At 39.2% G+C, this 20,052-nt stretch overlaps 1 protein-coding gene across 1 annotated transcript in view; it reads left to right on the top strand.

The window, feature by feature from the left end:
- shank3a (SH3 and multiple ankyrin repeat domains 3a) overlaps window positions 1-20,052 on the top strand; it is a 137,963-nt gene that overhangs the window by 55,121 nt on the left and 62,790 nt on the right. Inside the window, 5 exon segments of the mRNA XM_054619772.1 lie at window positions 2,655-2,771; window positions 10,077-10,154; window positions 10,663-10,729; window positions 11,685-11,914; window positions 12,095-12,264. Coding sequence (XP_054475747.1) covers window positions 2,655-2,771; window positions 10,077-10,154; window positions 10,663-10,729; window positions 11,685-11,914; window positions 12,095-12,264 — 662 coding nt within the window.

Genomic DNA, 20,052 nt, shown 5'->3' with positions numbered 1-20,052 from the left:
GAGGTCTTGTCTGGTTTTCAGAGTTTTATTTTTTGTGTTTCCCTGAGTTTGAGAATTTCTTTGTGGTGGTTAAATCCCTTGGGGGGGTCATGTGATGGTAGGAAGATCCAGCTTGGGAAGGAAGTAATTTATTTCCAGTATAAAGGATAGGACATTCACCATCTTTTCAATCAATTTGCACTTGCGACTGCATTTCCAAGCAGAGAAAATAATTACAAACATTTGAAAACATCATCGTTTTTCTATAAATGTATGTGGGTTGAGTGCTCAAATCAATTTTAAATCTACAAAATTGTTACTGATTAATGGCACAGTTCATTGCGCGACCACCAACAGCTATACATGTACTAGACACACACCCACACATGTTGAATGCTCATTTACTCAGAAATATGCAGTGCACTGGCACAAATACTTAAGGCTACTAAGATGTCATGAGCTATACATGTGTTTCTATACCCCGTGAAGTACAGGCCTCCAAAAAAAGGAGTTACTAGGAGACAGTTACTCATTCTACTGTTGCTACAGTTGTATCTAAACCAGTGCCTGGCAGTGCAAATAGTGGTGTCGATCAGTGTTAAGCGTAGAAATAGGTCCTTGACCTACGAAGAGCAAACGCGGCATAATGTGTCAATTTTGCACTCATGCCGCCTCAAGGCATGCCCTGCTCTGTAAACATAATGGAGAGTTGTGCCTACATGCTGTTTTTGTTTGTGTCAGGTCTTTTTAGCTTTTATCTGTGTAGTGACAGAAAGACACTGGAGGTCTGGAGGTTCTTGTACTTTAAATGGAATCAAACAGAAAGCTGTGGGACTCATCACCTCTGTTGTTCAGACTGAATATCAATAAGTGCAGAGGAGATTTTGAATGGCAACATTTTACTCTAATGAGAGTAGGGGAATCAAGCTAATAAAAATGTAAGTACACTCAAATGTGGTATATATAAGTGGTTATATTGTATGTAAACCTTTTTGAGTCTTCTCTAGGAAAATAATTAATCATCAATATTTTAATCACAGAAGATGACACCACACTATTGTTTTAAATATAAATATAAATAAGTAATATAATTAATAATTTGAGGTGAGTATAGAAACCAAACCTGCAAAAATGATTGCTTAAAGAGGCAGCATATCAGTCATGCATGTATCCTGCACCAACCTTTGTTTGCTCGCATGTTCCCCAACCCCCACTTCATTGGTGATTCTTTCTGTGTAGTTCATCTCAAGGTCTTGCTATTATAGTTAGAGTGAAGTAATTCTGAGCATAGTGAAAAGTTCACAAGTTGTTTTTTTTCTAGAATAAGCTGAACTGAACCTTGTAGCCTAGAATAAAAAAAATAATTAAGTCAGTTATTGTTGAACTATGGTAACTGTTGTGTTGTGAAGCACATTGATTCAAAAGAACTGGAAGGTAGTGTGCCTCATGCAAGAACCAGTCGTTCAAACAGTTTTGTGCTACATATGAGCAAAGAAAGGGAATTTCTGACATTCACCAATTTTCTCTTACTTTGAATTTTCTCTAAGGTACAACTGAAATTCCCAAAGGGGGTCATTTATAGTTGATCTGTCTTCCTTCACGGGGCAAAAGCACATCTAACTTCAAGTAGCCAAAAACATACCATCTTTATGTTTGTCACGATATACCACTGCAGTTTATAGAGGTGCTCCCTTTTATTTTTGCAGATACAGTAGGGTTTTAAATGGAAGGAGATTTGGTATTTCAATGCTGTATCAGATAATGTTTTTTGTGTTCATAAATTCAAGATAATGTACAATAAATCCAAACACCCCTTTAGCCCTATACATTTTTGCCCCATTTAATTTCTTTCACCTCCCTCCTCTTGTGTCCCCCTTTTTCTGTGTAGTTTGCATCATTAGTATTCTAGAGGTATGTATTGTGTTCAATAGGATACACTGCTGAAGGTCTGATAACCAACAACAATCCCAGGATCATTTGTGTGCTGTCTCACTGCTGTCACACACTCTTAGCGAGACAGAACACAGGAGGGAGAGAACAATTGCTGGGAAGAGTTGCTGTGCTTCTTTCAATGACACAGGACAAAGCCCCGGAGTAGAAGGGAAAGAAGAGAGAGGAGATAGATAGAGACTAGATGAAAAGTTTATTGCTCCGAGTTATGTGAAACAAAGAAGCAGAAAAAAAGGCATATATCTTGTCAGAATAATTTTAACTTGCAGATTTTGCCTCAAGTGATACAAACAAGTCTCTCTCTTGCTTTTAGAGACTGTTAAGAGCATGTTTGAGGAGAGTTAGCCCGAGGGAAAACACAAGGAGAATATTCAATATTTTTAACATGTCTGAGGTGTACATGTTTTAGTTGTGACAATTTCTGTGTAGCTCATCTGTAGGACCATGTATGCCTTTTGTATCAAGAATATTCAAGCTATCCCACTATAATCATTTCACCAACTATATTTTGTGGCAAAGAAAAGAGATATATTGGGTTATATATTTTTTTTTAAAGACTGGTATCCCCCAAACAGGTAGAGCCAGAGTGGAACTGTAGCAAATCTCTCAATTGCTTATGTAGCACCAGTTTTCACCTTTTATAAATTGTGACTGATCAGCTCACAAAAACACAATGTACTGATTTGTTTTGTTAATAGAGTAAATGTGTGATTATGTCCTTCCAGGCATGCCGCTATGGCCATGTGCAACACCTGGAACACCTGCTGTTCTACGGCGCTGACATGAGCGCCCAGAATGCATCTGGAAACACCGCACTTCATGTGTGTGCTCTCTACAACCAGGTACCAGTTATTAAAATAAATATGCTTGTGTACTTGAGAATGGGAGTTTTCTGTCGAATAACATTCATATTGGACAGATGTGCAATACACAATTTACATCCAAGGCCAATGTTCAGTGCCAATGCAAGAGAAAGTGTCATACTAACATAGCAGGTCAAAATGGCTGTTTGATATGTGTACCTTAGTGGCGAAGGCTCAAATCCTGTCTGAAAGTCTGTTGGATTTCTTGAATACAGTAATTAACCATGATCACAATCTTTCCCTCAGCTTAGTTGCCTAAACTTACTTACTTTATTGTGCCTAGCACTACTTTCGGTCCTCCTCCATGTCTCTGTTCCTTAGAGTAAAAGTAGTGTAGTTGTGGCTTAACTTAACCATACCATAGCCATACCGTATTTGCCACGCAGAGACCTAGTTTGATGAGCGACTCAAAAACGCTTGCAGTAAGCATTCACAAATATCTAATATCTGAAGAGTCATCCTGTATCAATGTTCTCTTTGGTGAGTGGGTTGTTTTTTTACATATGCGAACTCTAGCATCTATGTATGAGCATGATGGACGTTTGTTAGGGGGTAAACTTTTTGCTTGTCCTACCAAAGTTATAGAACCAATCCCTGTGCTGCAGCATTGAACCTGGTGGGGCTTCAGTGTCTTGCTCGAGGACACTTATGTACTAGAGAGACTCGTTGTTACTGAATAGAGCCTTTTGATTTGCAGGATAGCATTCACACTGTGATTCTTCTCTGTGTGTATGTTTGTTCCCGCGTGTGCACGTACATGCACACTTGTGTGTACTTGAGTGGCAGTCTGAATCAGAGGCATCCCTCACCTGGTCATTATCTTGACTGTATTGTTGCCTGTTATGATAACGGACTGAAAGGGGAGATTGAAGAGAAGTGGTCCAAGTGGGAGTGTGGCACAAAATGGCCAAAGATCAGAGATATTTCTCTCATGTTGGTTTCCATCCCACATTAATTCACTCTGTCTGCTGCAATTTGGATGAAAGCAATAAACAGTATATTGTTGTAGTTTATCATTTTTTGATGGTCTGTATTTGAAATGCCCCTGATACCTTGGAGACTATCAGTGCCAGGCTGGGACTGTGTGCAGTTGTACAGTTATTATTAGGCTGTCCTCATAATGATCAATGATAACCTTTGATTATTTGTACTACTGCGACAACTTCAAGCTTTCATTCATTAGTTCACACTACTTGCTCTATATTTCCAATCATTTTCTATTTGCACAACATGTCTTAAAGGATAAGGCTGAAATTATTTTACATTTTTAGGTTTTTAGTTTTTAGCAAATGTCCTCATGATTATACACAATATATCCATACATACCCAAATTATAAAAAAGGCAAAAATTGTGCCCATTAACACACAATTGGTGCTCTTGTGAGTGTTTATGTCGGCAGAAAGGTGTTATTTTGCACTGACGCATAATAAACTACATCACCCATGTATGACTGTGACTGTGTCCTGTCTATATCAGGAGAGTTACATGAGGACACTGGGAGATAGGAGTTGTAGAAACCCGAATACTCCTGGGAAAATGTTTAGTGTTTTTAGGTACAGTGGTCTCATCTGTGGCGTTGTTCTGGTTGGTTAGAGGCTGCTCAAAGAGAAACATGTAACTGGGCGTTCTGGAAGAGGTTGTTTTCTGCTCCTTGTTTAGTGCTCAGTTCATGAACATTAAATGAGCACTTTACTAAGACTTCATTACCAAGTCAAACATGTCTGTGTATGTGTGTGTGTGTTTGCATGTTGTAGTTGGAACTGTGTACTGCTTGACAAATTCCACTCATGAGGAATGACCTGCTTCAACTGGACTGGAACACCATATTCTCATGAGAGTGAGAGGGACAGTGTGTGTGTGTGTGTGTGTGTGTGTGTGTGTGTGTGTGTGTGTGTGTGTGTGTGTGCGTGTGTGCGTGCGTGTGTGTGTGTGTGTGTGTGTGTGTGTTTTTCACCATGGGTTTTTGGAAGCACAGCATCAAAACTTAACACAAGGTGTTCGTAACACATCCACGTGACTGAAGTCATTACATGATTAAACACTTCTCAGTGGAGGGAGGGCCAGGGGGTGTTGTGTGTGTGCGTATGTGTGTGGAACAGGAGTGAATAAAATGTTGATGAATCGTTTAATTTACAGTTACTTGTACAACTTTGTGTAAGTTTACAGTCTAGTAATGGTGTGCTTCCACCGCTAAGGATAGCTGTTATCTTGCCAGTGAAGGTTGGACACCACGTTGAGCTAATTGATCACAGAAACGATGTCTCTTAGCATGGTTCCAGCAGGCTCAACCGGCTCAAAACAGGCTTGGATGATTATGTGCCATTACAGAAAGATACGGGCTGGTAGGATTGATCGGGAACCTAGTAGTCCAGTGGCGAAGTTCAATATATCCATATGGAGAGGGAAAAGCTAGAGTGTCAGAAAGAGGTTCAGATGAAGGTGAGAGAGAGTGTATGAATGGCAAGGTAACATAATCGGCAGCAACAGTATGAGCTTGATCAATGCCCCTGTTGCGTGGGTCTGGCTGGCCATTAACATTTACTGACTGGGCTTTTAGCTTGGCACAGGTGATCAGCAGCAGTGAATGAAGGCATGGTAGGGGTCTTTTACCTGGCAGACAGATCCATGGGAGCTGGTTGGATAAATGATTAAGAAAGGACACAGTAGGTACTATACTGGCAACTGGGGACAACACTGATGAGTGAAATTAAAGAGAGCTTGTGCAAGACACATACAGAACTGTTCGAACCAGTCAGACCAATTACATCTTTGGGCGACTCTTTAAATAAGCTGTACAAAGGAAGTACACTGTATTTTATGCTACAGAACTTGTATTATACTGTTGTTGTACACAATAATGAGGAAGATTTCAGCCCCAAATTGTGCATTTTATGTGCTTTAGATGATAGTCACAATCCAATGTAATAACAAGTTCTAAATTCAGTGGATGATGCCAAATCTGCTTCAAATCTAATGAGAAAAGAACATCAACTGTATGAACATGTCTGTGAGAGGTACCATCTGTCACACTCTTCACACATGACTGACCCAAGTCATTATTGTAAAGTACTTGACTTAGCTCACTGTGTATTCCTGTGTAGCAAATGTAATCACATCTAGCAAACCATGGTGAGGACTACTGGAAAGGTTTTCTTAATGAATTCCTATAGGAAGCCTCGGAGAGGAAAGAAAGACAGATGGCCCGCACTATAATTGGCTGTGCATGTGGTTGTGTGTGTGTGTGTGTGCATGTCTGCAATGCATCTGTGTAAAAGAGTGTAGAATGTCTCTAAATGACACACATTCAAGAATTCAGCTTTCAAGGGTCATTCATTCGATTATTTAAGAAAGTAACACAGAGTTGACATCGATACCAGAAACACAGACACAATATAGCATGCTTGGTACACTGAAGGGAGAGATTCAGGTCTGCCAGAAGCATTGTTAATACCCCCCTAGGAGCTTGTTCTCGGTTTGGTTTGTTGTGTTTGTCAGCAGAAATATGAAAGAGACATTGGCCCGATTTTCATGAAACTTGGTGGAATGGTGTAGAATTGCAGGTTTTGTGGATTGGCCTTGGCGGAAATCTGCGCTCTCCATGTGTTTTTGTAGTTTATATTATGTGTTTCACCACATTAAAACATTTAAAATTAGCTTTATTTTATGTTAAGTTTGAAAACGTATCAAAACAGGAGAAGAAAGCATTAAATATCAAAATTACTATTTTAAAAACCAATATGCACAGGCTACTGTTATGCCACAACTACATGACTGACATGCTACTGACTCAAAGTTACTGGTTGTCATAATAAAACAACACACTTTCCAGCTCGGAGGTTTTTCAGGAGCTCAGTAGTCTGAAAAATAGTGAACATCAGAGCAAGTGGTGGAAGGTTTTCACACTGTAAACAGAGCTCAAAGAAATGCTGCTTTCACCACAGTCGGGGACTGAATATGAGCCGCACAACAAAACTAAAATAATTCTCAACACTACTTGGTTACGGCTGAAGAAACTGTTTTTTGCTATCTATCATTGTTCGATAGCTCATTCACTGTGGTATTGCACGTCCCCAATGTGTGATGTAGCTCTCTTATCTCTGGTATACATGGGAACAAGACAGTTGAATCAACTGTTGGTTCTGCTCTTTCTACCTACATCAACAGCAGTCTTTCATATCCTATTAAAATGCATAGAACGTTATGTCTGTCCTTGTTCACTTTAAATATAAGCTCATTTTAACTTTAAAGAAAATGAAAGAAATGCATTTAACATATGTCCATACATATGTATTAAATTATGTTCATAATATTTTATATAAACCTGTTAAAACTATCTATGTACATATATTAATTTTATTGGGGGTTAGTTGGCACTGGTGCCATGACATCCAACAGTGACAGCACTAAATGTCCCATTGAAGTACCAGATAGTGATTTGGCATTTACCACCAATCCTTCTTCCTAACTCCATAACACTGTACAGGGATGTAGAATAATGCAGCAAGCTATTTTTTTGCTCTCTGACCACAATTCATGGTTAAATAGCAGGGTAGACTGTTCTATATATGTGTGTGTGTGTGTGTGTGTGTGTGTGTGTGTGTGTGTGTGTGTGTGTGTGTGTGTGTGTGTGAATACATTGTGCATGCAACTGCATAATGTATATGTAATGTAAAGCGATTATCCAAATAGATTTTTAGATGTTTTAGACCCTAAGTAGTTGTATGGCCTATTAGCAGCAGGAGTAATCATCCATTATTCATAACACCTGCACCATCTACAAATACCCCCATGTTCACCATCTATGTATACATGGACTTTGCAGGCTTATGCAGGTTTTCAGTGTCCCAATTGACACCATGGTCATTATACACCCTGCTCAGTTCAGGCACAGCATCCATAGCTATCATCTATGTGTCTTACCAGAAGAGGGTGCCACAGTGCATCAGTGTTAACCGCATAAATAACATGAACGTTATTTACTCAACCAAATGTTGAATTAATTTGCACGTGCATGTTCCTGAATGTATGACTCAGTAGTGACAGTAGTCACCAGACTCATTGCGCTGATTGTAGAGCAAGGCTAGTCCTGCTAATTCTGCTATCAGTGTTAAATTACAAATCGACCCTCATCCAGTCAGCACACAGACACATAACCATGTCTATCAATCTACAATTGGGCTTTTTTTTATGCCAGAGGGTCCTGTGCTCATTTACACACACAACAATGTTAGGGAATAATCTAACATACGAGAAAGCGATTAATGTGTGGTTGTGAACTATTGAGGATGTCTGTTTTGTGCTTGTTGGAATGTGTTCCTTCTATTAAATTAATCCCAGTTTATGTTTTCACACCCGCAGATTTCTTTTAGCTATTTTTAAGCCATTGCTTAGCCATCAGACTCTAACTTAAATGCTTTTTATAATAACCATTGTTTTACTAGTCTCACTTGCAATCTTAAATGATTGTTTACAGGGCATATATGTGTCTCTTTGGGTCCCTTTTCTATTTCTCGTTTTGTGTTTCTTGTAACTAAAACTAGAGCTGCATGTTATTTGCTAAACAACTTCACTGTGCTTTTGTTGAAATGTTAGCAGATTGTTTTAACAAATTGTTAATGCATTGTCTTCACTAATGCCTAAAAGCTTTTGATTGTGACAGTTTGAATGGGAATCATGTCTAAAAGTAGATTAACAATTGCACAATTCAGGTATAATGTTCTTCTACCATTGACTTCAAAAATGCACTAACTCATTCTGGCAGGTGATTTTCCACAACAGGGAGATGTTAGCTGTCAAGTAGCTTTTGTTTGCATTTGTCATTAGCAAGGACATTACTATAGATCAGTCGTTGGTACTTAACAGTATACAAAAATGTGTTTTATTTAAACTGAAATCCTTTGTTGCAAATTGACAGAGTCGTTGTTGCATCCACCCCATGTATCTTTAAAGTCATCTGAGAATCTGAACACTGGTAGCTTGACATCTTGTGATCAAGGCTTCATTTTCAGCTGGAGCATTCCTTAGTTCCCTTAGGTATTTGCTATGAATGCTTGAATTATTCTGTACGTTTGCAAAAGAAAGGGTGCACTTGTAGTTGGGGCACATTGGAAACGAGTCTGACACAAGAGAAGAGCAGTATCCAAGGAGAATGTATGGCAAATGAAATAAACCGGAGCTTGAGTGGGGAGGAAGAGAAGCCACGGACACACACACACACACACACACACACACACACACACACACAGAATTATATTGTTAATGTAATAATAGTTGTCATGAATTGCATATAATTAAATTAAGTAAGAAAAGATATCATCATCATCAAGAGTTCAGTTGCTCCCTGCAGTGATATTATAGTTATTTGAAGTTCAAGTTTAAATCAAGTTTATCACAACACAAACAACAACTCCCTGGCTTCTGTTGCTTTTACAATCAGACGGAGGACATTTTAATATTAATTTCAATCAATGATGCAATTATTTAATTCAGTCCTGGATTTTCTCCAGGTGATATCATTTTTTTATTTTATTTATTTAGTTTTTCCTCCATCCCTTTTATTTGGGAACAGTCTGGGACAAAAAATGTTTTGTGGTGTGAGTAGCACAGCAAATTAGATATTGTTAAAGCCTTGGGCAGGAGTCTGCATGTGTCTTAAGAGGTATGTGTTTGTGTATGAGTGAGTTTGTGTGTAAAAGAGAGGGAGAGAAAGAGAAAGCAGTGTTGGCACTGACATTGATACCATAATGGGTAGGAAAAAGGGAGTTATGTAAAAAGGAATTATTTACAAATTTCTTCACTCTAACTATATATCTGCAAATGTGGACAGCAATCCCTTCCAGTACAACTATGCTGTTAGAAACAGAAAAGTGTCCATATTTGAATTAAGATAGTTTTTTATTTACTCATCTTGAAATATCAATTAAATCGCTGCTGTATTCCAAACATACATCATCTTAATGCTAGGTTGGTTGTGGAGATATCCACATGCATAGCACAAGGATTTTTCAAGGACATTCTTGTTCATTCTACACTGCCACTAGAGTTGCCTCAGTTTGATTCATTCTTAAACAGTACTCACACTCATACATTTGATCAGAGACTACCCTTGACAACAGCAGTCGCACTGCACTGTTCCTTATCATAATGTAAACAATATTCAGCTTTTATAAACCAAATCATGTCATTTTTTGAAATATCATTTTTATTTTGCATATGGTAAACATCAAATACGCTGATTCTTTAAAGTTCCAGTAAGACACATATATATCTCTGTCGTCATTCAGGATAGCTGTGCACGAGTTATCCTGTTCCGGGGGGCCAATAAAGAGATAAAGAACTACAACAGCCAGACCGCCTTTCAGGTATGTGTGGTATCCAAAAACAACTGCATGTTACTGTGTGTGTATTATCATACCTTACATCTTTGACATGTCAGAGCCTAGTGCTGCTACATTGAATCGTTGATTGCTATTAAAAACTTAAGCAGCGTAACGGCACCCACCCACTTCTGGCTAACCATCGCGGTCTGTGTTTGATTCCCAGCCTTTCTGGTTGATGAAGTCGGTGTGAAATTGACACTGACACTTCCTCTGCAGATCAAAGTTAATTTGTTTGTACATAAGGCAGGCTGGTCCACACAGTGCCCAGAACATTGCCACACATAGAGATTTTACACATCTGCCACAACAAAGCACTAAGTGTAAAATATTTATTAGGAGAGGGAGCAGAAGAAAAAGATAGGATGTATTCATATTCACTTATTTTTTCGTGAGTAATAATTTAATTTTAATAAAATTTTGTTATCCACTTTCTGCTACATGTTTTTTTTCTCTTTCCCCTCCCTTTATTCCTCTCTATCCCCACCACCAGGTGGCTATTATAGCAGGAAACTTTGATCTGGCTGAAATCATAAAGGTCCACAAAGCATCGGATGTTGGTAAGTAGACAGCAGTGGTAGTATATCACCAGGCTACCTCAATCGTTTATGGGTTTAAACATGAATGTAGTGTCAGGGAGACGTCGGACTGAAGAATGGCTGAGTGGGGATAGGGGAGAGGCTAAATAAAATAGATTACGGGTTATATACAGAGGTGTGGGTAAATGAAGGAAAGGAAATGGAAATGTAAGGGATGTGCAGAAGGTTTCAGGGATTTATTGAATACCTGCTGAGGTGACATGTTCATACAGGAAAACTCTGCCATCTAGTGTAGACAGGATATAATACCCCTATTTTGATACTTTGAAATGTGTTATTCACATATTTTATCCCTTTTAGCAATTAACAGGTTAAAGTAGAAATCATGTGTGACGTTTGTAATGTATGCCTATTTAATTTTGAATAATCATTTTGCCACCCTATCATTAAACTTCAGATACACTTTACCAAGCCAGTGTGCTGGTTATGTATGTGTGAACTTTAACACACATTTTTTTATTATTTTTGCAAATTAAACACTTTCATGAAGATAATACTTAATTCACAGCAACATCAAAATATCCAATGATAACATTATCAAACTACTAAACTGCTTTCCTTATTCTGTGTTTGGTTTACTCATTCTCCAGTAATCAATATTAAAATATGATAATTATATGTAATATAATTTATTAGAGTCAAGAGGAACTACCATGATTCAATAATCTCATCTCTCTTCTTTGCAGTTCCAGATGTATCATTGTATCACTTGATCAGTGTGTAAATGTTTGCGTATAGATTATAGCTACGTAAATAGATGGAATTAAAACAAGTTTTAAACATATTTGAGTGACCTTCAGATTTAGTTGCAGTTATTTCCCCATAAAAACCATTCTGTTTGGTGTGTTTGCTACAGCAGCTTCACATGATAAGGTGAGTCTGTAAAGAGTTGCTCTCTGTCTCTCTCTCCTGTCAGTGCCTTTCAGGGAGACCCCCTCCTACACCAACCGTCGACGTGTGACACCTGGCCCCCTGCCCTCGCCACGTTCTTTGCTCCGCTCTGCGAGTGACAATAACCTGAACGGGGACCACGATCACATCCGCGGTCAGACCCCGAGAGAAATCCGTGGCCGTCAGGGTCACTCCCCTGTCCCTTCACTGCGCAGTCTGCCAGCTCTTGGACAGCAGCACAGCAGCCTGGGAGAGGTAAGATTGGAGCTTGTAAGGCTCTGCGGGGGTGTTGAATCTTTTATGTATATGTGTGTGTGTCTGTGTGCACATTTAAACATGTTCCATTTCATAGTAGTTGGAAATAGTGAAGAAAAAAATGACGATGTTTTATACGTGCTGCAATTGACACTCGACTGTTCTTCTGCTCTGTGTCAGAGCCGTCATGGAGAGATCCCTGACAGCAGTCTCCAGAGTACCGGCAGCTCCAGATCCTCTCATTCCCGCTCGCCTTCACTACATCACATGCATGAAGAGGACAGGCCGGTTCCCAGAAGGTCCCACAGCCATGGTTACCCTCATGGACACGGCCATCGTGGAAGACTCAGGTCTGTAAGATTTAGTTTGACCTCAGCTCAAACTCATAAAAAGAGATCATATAAAATATCACAGGATTAAATAATCCTTTATCAATCCCAGAGTGGGAAAGTTTGTAAAATACAGCAGCAAGGAAGATAGTTCAACAAAATATGGCATCAGTAAAAAACAATACAATACAATAAATAAGTAATTATACAGTGAAATTATTAAGAATAAGTAAACCGTAAAACTATCAAAAACTAAAATAAGATATAACCAGACTGAATGGTTGCGTTTACATTATTGCACATATGAAATAAGAAAATGTTTGACATTGCACAAAATATTGATATTGCACAGTGGTATACATTGATATTGCACATTAATTCATTAATAGATTGCTGTTTTTTAGTATATCCAGTCTATTGGATGCAGTTTTGACTATGAGCTGACAGCAGGAAGGAAGGATCAGTGTTATCTCTCCCTTACTCACCGTGGCTGAAGCAGCCTATATATCCTGTCATATGTTATTTCTAGTAATTTCTTAACTAAAACGTTTTTAAGAGCTTTGTAAAGAAGAAAATATCTTTCTTTATGTTCCTAATTCATGTCTCATGTCTCATTTACCAGTCTTGGCAGCTATTCACTTTAAATAGATAATCTGTGACTGATCTTGTGAAAAAAGCAAAAAGTGCCATGTGATGTGTCTGAATCACCAGGCAGCATTCTGCATCTTATTCCATCTGCTGCCGTCTGCTTCTGCTGATAAACATGACATAACATCAATCGGTGCAAAATCTTATTTATTTATTCATACATCCATCCCAGGCATATATGAAAGTCGTTTCCTGTCAAAAACCACTAAAACAACCAGCCCAGAGAAGTAATCTCTATAAAGAAAAAACTGCGGGTTGAATACGAAAATGTTCAGATTTATAGTGACTGATTGAAACACTCATCAGTATGAGGTCTGTTATAAATGCATTTGGTGTAGCGGTTGTGTGGCCTTTGCTCCTACCAGGGTATGAGGCCAGTGATCAGTGGCATGGTGTGTGTCTGGCTGCCCTGTTTATGTAACAAGCTAGTATGAAATACTGCATTTGTCCTGCTGGGAGGACGGAGGGCAAATATCATACTTCAAATCTCTGTGTGTGTGCTAGACTCTGTCTTTGTATGAGAGAGCATGTATGTATAGCCCCTTGAACATAGCAATGTGCATGGGTGCATACACACGTCAGAGATAGACAGATGGAAAGTGGCTAATAATGATCACATTGGGGACCAATTGAAGGCTGCCAAGCTGTGAATGTGTTTGTCAGTCTGTGTGAGAGAGATTGAGACAGCGGATACATTCTGAAATTAAAGCTATGAGTAATATCATTGGACAAGCCATTCGGTTCAAAACAGCTTGTCACTCGATAGATACATAAATCCACAGTTGTAGCAGTGCTGCTGGGGTGCTGGAACAAATCTCCTCCCTTGTACACTGAACCATTAGACAAACTGAACAGTAAACTAGGGCTCTGATCACATCTCAGAGCGATAGATTTAAGTGATGTACTGACACTTTGTTTGTTAAGCTTTTTATTATGATCATATGTCAGAGCAAGATCACCTATGTACAGCACACACCTTGTGTGATTCCTGGATGCCACACACTGTGAGTGTGTGTGTGTGTGTGAGAGAGTGAAACAGTCTGATGTGTGACAGGGGGATTGCATTACAGACACAGCTCCAGCCATACTCCCCTCTCACTCTAATACTCTGCTGTCACTTTCCTCCATCCATCACAGACTTTCTTTCTCTATCTCTCTCTCTCACTCCTTCCCTCCCCCTCTCATTCTGTCATTACACACATACACAAACATATACACACAGTGCCATTAATATACTGTATGGTTTGCAGGCAGAGAGCAGTCAACGTCCTTTATTAAATCATGTAACATGCACACATCACACCACATAGAAACTAAAGCTCTGAAGTATGTGTGTGTGTGTGTGTTTCACCACCCTCCTCTCTTTCTATCAAATGTTGTGCCCCATTTATGGTAACTAACTCAGTGCATCTTATTCTGCTATATCTGGCTCTACATTGCCATTAACGTTCATTGACAGAGAAACATATCTTTTGCTCATGGTCATTGTGCTCATGTTGTACAAGGTTGATTAGACAGAGTGTGCAGAAAGGAAAAAAGATAGCATGTTTAGAATGTCTGCTGTGTCCTGGTCTAAATGGCCTTCTGTAAACAGGGGAATCAAGACCTTTTTGCCGCCTTACACCGAGTATTAAAGTGAGGTGAATGTATAAAAGGGCCAAAACGAGCAGCTGGTCTCCATGGCCTGAACCTGCACCCAAGTGGGACTGATGCCGTCCTTGATTACTTTCCCTCTAATATTTCTCCCTCCCCCTCTCTGTTTCTCTCTCTGACCTTCTGTTTATGCCGATGGTTTCACTAGCGGCATTATGGGTACCAGGGGAGTGTGAAATTACTTTGGCCGGTCAACAGCCCGCCCAATGGCAGACTCCAGCAAGTTCCTGTGGAACTCACCATCACCACTTCCTTTTTTGTGGCACAAGTGCAGTGCAGCCAGGGTTCAATAGCTTGGTCCAGGCTTTAGCAGAAATTTAAGATGGAGACAATAAATAAAATACAGTTAGATCAGCTTTATAAGGACTAGATCACATTAGAAAAACAAACAAAGCTCACAAAGACAGATTAAAGCATGGGCGTGTGGGTATGACAATAACTCCAGTTGATGCAGTTGACAATATAATAAAACATGACACTGGGTGATGATATTTTATTTAGAGCAAAGCAAGTTTGCTTGTGTCATTAGAGGTTAATTGGCTACTTACCATGATGTGCTGTCAATACAAAGAGATAATTAATCATCAAGAGGATACTGTCTTGACAGTGTCAGAAATTCTGATATTGAGCTGTGCACTTAAGGACCTAGCTATCAGTATTGGTTTGGAAGAAAATATCTGAAGCTGAAAGATAGACAAATATTATGTTACAGAGCAGATGATAAACAACTATTATCTTTTCCATATCCAACTTCCTTTGTAATTGTCATAGTGATATCACTTTTATGCCAGTATTTCTTAAATCTGAAAACAATTATTGCATGATATCTGACTGCGGTTTGGGCAAGAGATATGTACGTTGTTTTCTGAGAAAAGTGTTTCCAGCACAGGTTGTAAAATCCCTACACAGCAGGCCATTGGTTGGACAAATGTTTTAATGTCCAGATAAGGTCCTGCTAGCCTTTATCTGAATAGTAGGGGAGGAGATTTGAAGGCGGGGGGCTAAATCCTCTTTTCAAATGAAGATGTATACAACATTACTTGAAAATGTTGTTACGCTAGTGGTGCCAAGGAGCAAGAAACTGTCATAACCTGCTTATGTGCTGTATCCTGACCCATCATGTGAAGAATAATGGCAACAAGCCCCACATTGGGGTGTCACGTTCCCTTCCCTCTTTTTAATTCTTTGTTTGTTGCTGTTCTCCTCACCTCTCCTCTCTTTCTTTGCATTAGTTTCACAAGTGGCTGCCGGTGTGTAGATTGTACATGGTGTGTGAACACAGCCAAAGGGCTGAGCTACACAGAGAAGAAAGGAGGACAGGAAGAGGAGGAGAAGAGTTAAGCTTCTTCTGCTTCACCTGTGGAGAATCCACATCAAAGGAGGGCACAGTAGTATTGGTCTTTGCATATCATAATTTGTGTCAGAGGGTGATGCTGATAGGCTTACATTAATCTCTTTAGCATTTTATCCTCCCTCTTTGTTTAAAACACTGATGCTCTCTGCACTCACCTGGCCACACATAAGGTCTGAATGCATTAAACAATGTGGATATAGTTTACAAATACCGTATCATGCCACTAGTTTAGGTACCTTAACTCCTCTTAAGCATCTTCCGCCACACAATGCCGTCCATGTTGTGGTAACAGTAGGATAACATGGTAGCCTTGATGTCCCTCTTGCGAGCCAAATCCTAATGCTCTTCCTGGTGGATTTCTATGCGTTCCCAGGACAGATTGGATGTGTAATCCATGGAGCGTGTTATGTGTCTTCCTTGATGTATCCTTCAGTTGGATGTGCTCAGGTTTTTACCTGGAGCTCCTTTTGCATATCTAAGTCCTTCACTATATCCCTGAGGGGGAGCCCAGAGACCCTGGGAAGGAAACAAATTGCCTTCTTGTAGCCATTAACTCCTGCTTGCTGATAGTTTCTAGAGCTCATGACCATAGGTGACGGGTGTAACATAGATAAACTGAGAGCCTCGCCTTTAGGTTCAGCTCTCTCTTCACCATGACAGTCCAGTAGAACACCTACATCACTGCAGGCGGTGCTTCGATACACCTTTCAATCCCAGATTCTTTCTTAGTTCCCCATATTCCCTCCACACACCCTTAGGGACTTTGTCAGAAGTCTTCGTCAACTTCATTCAGCACTTAGAGCCTTTTGGAGCCAGAGTTTCTCCAAACGTTTTTTCAACAGTATATATACATCGGCTCTGTTGCTACATAAAGATAAGCAGTGTAAATGCTATCCGAGCCATGAGACTATAGTTTGGTCATTAAAAAGCTTAGTAGGGAAGACTTTCCTTACACCACATAGATAAGTTTTCTTATACAGTAAATCTGAACAAATGCACACGCAAGAAAGTGTAGAGCAAATATTTTACTATCGGAGAATATTGGGCTGAAAAAGATGCCAAAGCAAACGGATGTTGTCAATTAGGCTAATTATTTTTTCCTCCCCATCTCAAATTTAGGTGGAGTTTAGGGTTACGTGTTGATCACACCAATTGACTTCTATTTTTGATTAATGGTAGTCTTTTTGAAGCATAAACTGTCCATGTACAAACCTGAATATGTTCTGCCCAATGAGTCCTCATGATACTTCCACCTTTATAGCGATGCACACTCCCACATTGCGCAAGAAAGAATGAGCCAGCACATATTCATCCAAGTGCAGCAAAGCAAGGACAGACAGATGATCATTAGGATGCAAAATGTGATGAGGATTATGACTTTGTTTATAATGTGCTCATCTCCCCTTAGAAAGCTGGGCTATTTGAGAGAAAAGCCATTTACCTGAGAAGACAGAGCAGTCATGTGAGAAAATGCTCCACTCAAGCTGCTTATTTTGAAAGCATTTGTGTAAATGACATTTTGTGACATTTGCAGTTGCATCTTCAGAGCTATGTAGGCAGTTCATATATTTTGACTACAAACTGAGGCAGCTAGACTCATTTTAGAGCTGTAAAGCGGTAAAAAACCATGTTATAAATAAGATGCATATGTTTGCTCTTGAACTTTTACAAAAATCTACTTCAAAACCTTATCAACATGCTTAGCTCTAGCTATATATTCACAAAAACTGAGAAGTTTGTTTAAATTAGCTCTTCCCAATATTGACTCCTGCTATAAAAAACAACATAACTTTTCGGAGAACCAAACAACAAAATCATGTTTCAAAGATACAGTTAAAGATACAATAAAATGATGTTCGGTCAAGGTCACTATAAACTGTATAAGCTGATTAACGGCTACCTAATTAAATTGCTGTAGTATACTGTTTGTTTAGGTGAGATGACTTGAATGTGTGACATGAATGCATGAATTTACAGAGAAAATCAGTTGGGACAATAATCTGTGTATTTTAAGGCAAATTATATATGATAAATTGACGGTTATTGAGATCCAAGTGCATATTATTAACTTCTTATCAGTGCATTTGTTGGGTATATTTTCCTTTTATTGACAGTTGCCATCGTTACAGAGGCAGGGCTGGTGTCCTAGGAAACCATGGAGCTTTTGTAATAGACTGCATTAGAAGTTTGTGTGTGTGTACTTATGTGTGTGTGCGTGTGTGTGTGTGCGCATGCAATGGAACCTACTATGTATCTGGTAGAAGCTACTTATAATGAGGCACAGTGAAAGGAGGGAAAGAGAAAAAAGATACAACAAAGCAAAGTAAGCAAGAAAATAAATGGTTGCAAGTTTGCATATGAAAATGGAGAATTGTAACACCAATACTTGCATGCATATGAAGCAAGAAAAAAAGCAATCACACTGAAATAATATTGATGCATTGTTCTAGAATACCTTTTCATATCCAGTATCCAACAGGACTATGACTATGGACTATGAAAATAGACATGAAACCCTTGCAAAAATATCAGATATATAACTCTGGAGAAAGGCAAGAACACTGAGTATTAGTCCTGTCCCTCTTGAATGCAGATGAGAAATATACGATTACACTAAGGAGAGTCTGCTCTTTGCTCTCATTTGGTCTGATTTCAAAATAACTGAACAAAGCCTTCTGTAACACTCTTCCAAATGTATTACAGCAAGAGAGGATATGTAATAATGTAGCAGTGCAGTCTGAGATATTACCAACTCAGGTACAAACTATGATATTAATTATTCTAATGGTAACTTAAAAGTTAAAGAGCATCCTACAGAAATTGCTTTCAAATTAGAAATGGTCAAATCTTACAAGGTAAATGTAAAGAGAGCAGAAATCGGATTGTAGAAATGTAATAAAATTGATAAAAGACATTTAAGCATATCACATATCATAGATTTGGATGTTTTTGAATTTCCGATATCTGATCAATGGCAAATGTTGTTCAGTATTGTTATTAAAAATGTTGAAGTGCAATTGGCAATTTAAGCCTCATCCCCTGAAACACAAACTGGTCATTAAAGACGAGATACAAGCGGGAACAATCTCCACCCCCTACCTCCTGCCTGACACATTGATAACATGTCAACCCGACTGTCAGCAGCTCAAGTGCAGGGAGCAGCTGAGGTCAAGCTGTGTACATAACCTTACAGGAGGTGTATGCTGTGGCAGAGGTGTGTGAGTGGAGGAGGCAGATTTGCCTCCTACCCTGAGCCTTCCTCGTAGCACTTATTGCATTCGTATTAGTTTGTTGCACTTATTGTTTTCGTAGTAATTTGCTTCTGCACTATACTTTTGCTCTGGTTTATGCTTTTAGAGGCTTGTTTAAGAAAGGAGATGCACTTATGACTTCTGGTGACTAGTAGTTCTCTTGAATACCTATGTTGAATACACTTATTGTAAGTCGCTTTGGATAAAAGCGTCTGCTAAATGACTGTAATGTAATGTATTTGAGTCATTGAAATAGATATCATTTAAGGGATCTAATCTTTGGGCTCTCTGTATCACTTTGACATAGTCTCCTTTCCCCGCTTCTCCAGCCCTCCCTCCTCTTTGCTGTGTGTGCTGCTGATGTTCAGTGCCGATGCTCAGACATTAACATGTGGCAGCTATCCAGTCCCCTCAGTCCCTGCGGTAATTGGAAAGCCGTCTGCAAGCCGTTGTTTCGATAGAGAGGGGGGACAAAGAAAGAGTGGCTGTGTGAAATGGGGAGAGCCAGAAAAGCAATAGCGAGTTGGGGAAAGAAAGAGACAAACAAGGCTTGATATGAGGAAAGGGGTGGACAAACAAATGAAGGTTAAAGGGCATCTGCGGCTAGAATCAGGTAAATGAAAGAATGATGGCTATAAACTGACTCATGCAACTTGCTGTGGGAGGAACGGCACAGATTTCTGGTCTTTAAAGGAAATGTTGCAGAAAATAACATAAAAGTCCCTGTTCATAATCAAGTTGTAATATTCACTAGCTTACTCTCATGCAAAAACTAGATCAGATTAACAAGAGTGTCATATTTTATTAAATAGATTAATATATATGTTTTACATGGGTTTTTGATGAATGTCAAAATATGCTTGAGGGAAATCTTTGTCAACCCAAGCAGCAGAATGATGCTGA

The sequence above is a fragment of the Anoplopoma fimbria genome, chromosome 19 (genome assembly GCF_027596085.1).
Source record: "Anoplopoma fimbria isolate UVic2021 breed Golden Eagle Sablefish chromosome 19, Afim_UVic_2022, whole genome shotgun sequence".
Taxonomy (NCBI): domain Eukaryota; kingdom Metazoa; phylum Chordata; class Actinopteri; order Perciformes; family Anoplopomatidae; genus Anoplopoma; species Anoplopoma fimbria.
Note: the sequence above shows the minus strand (reverse complement) of the source record. Positions and strands in the feature narration are given on the sequence as shown.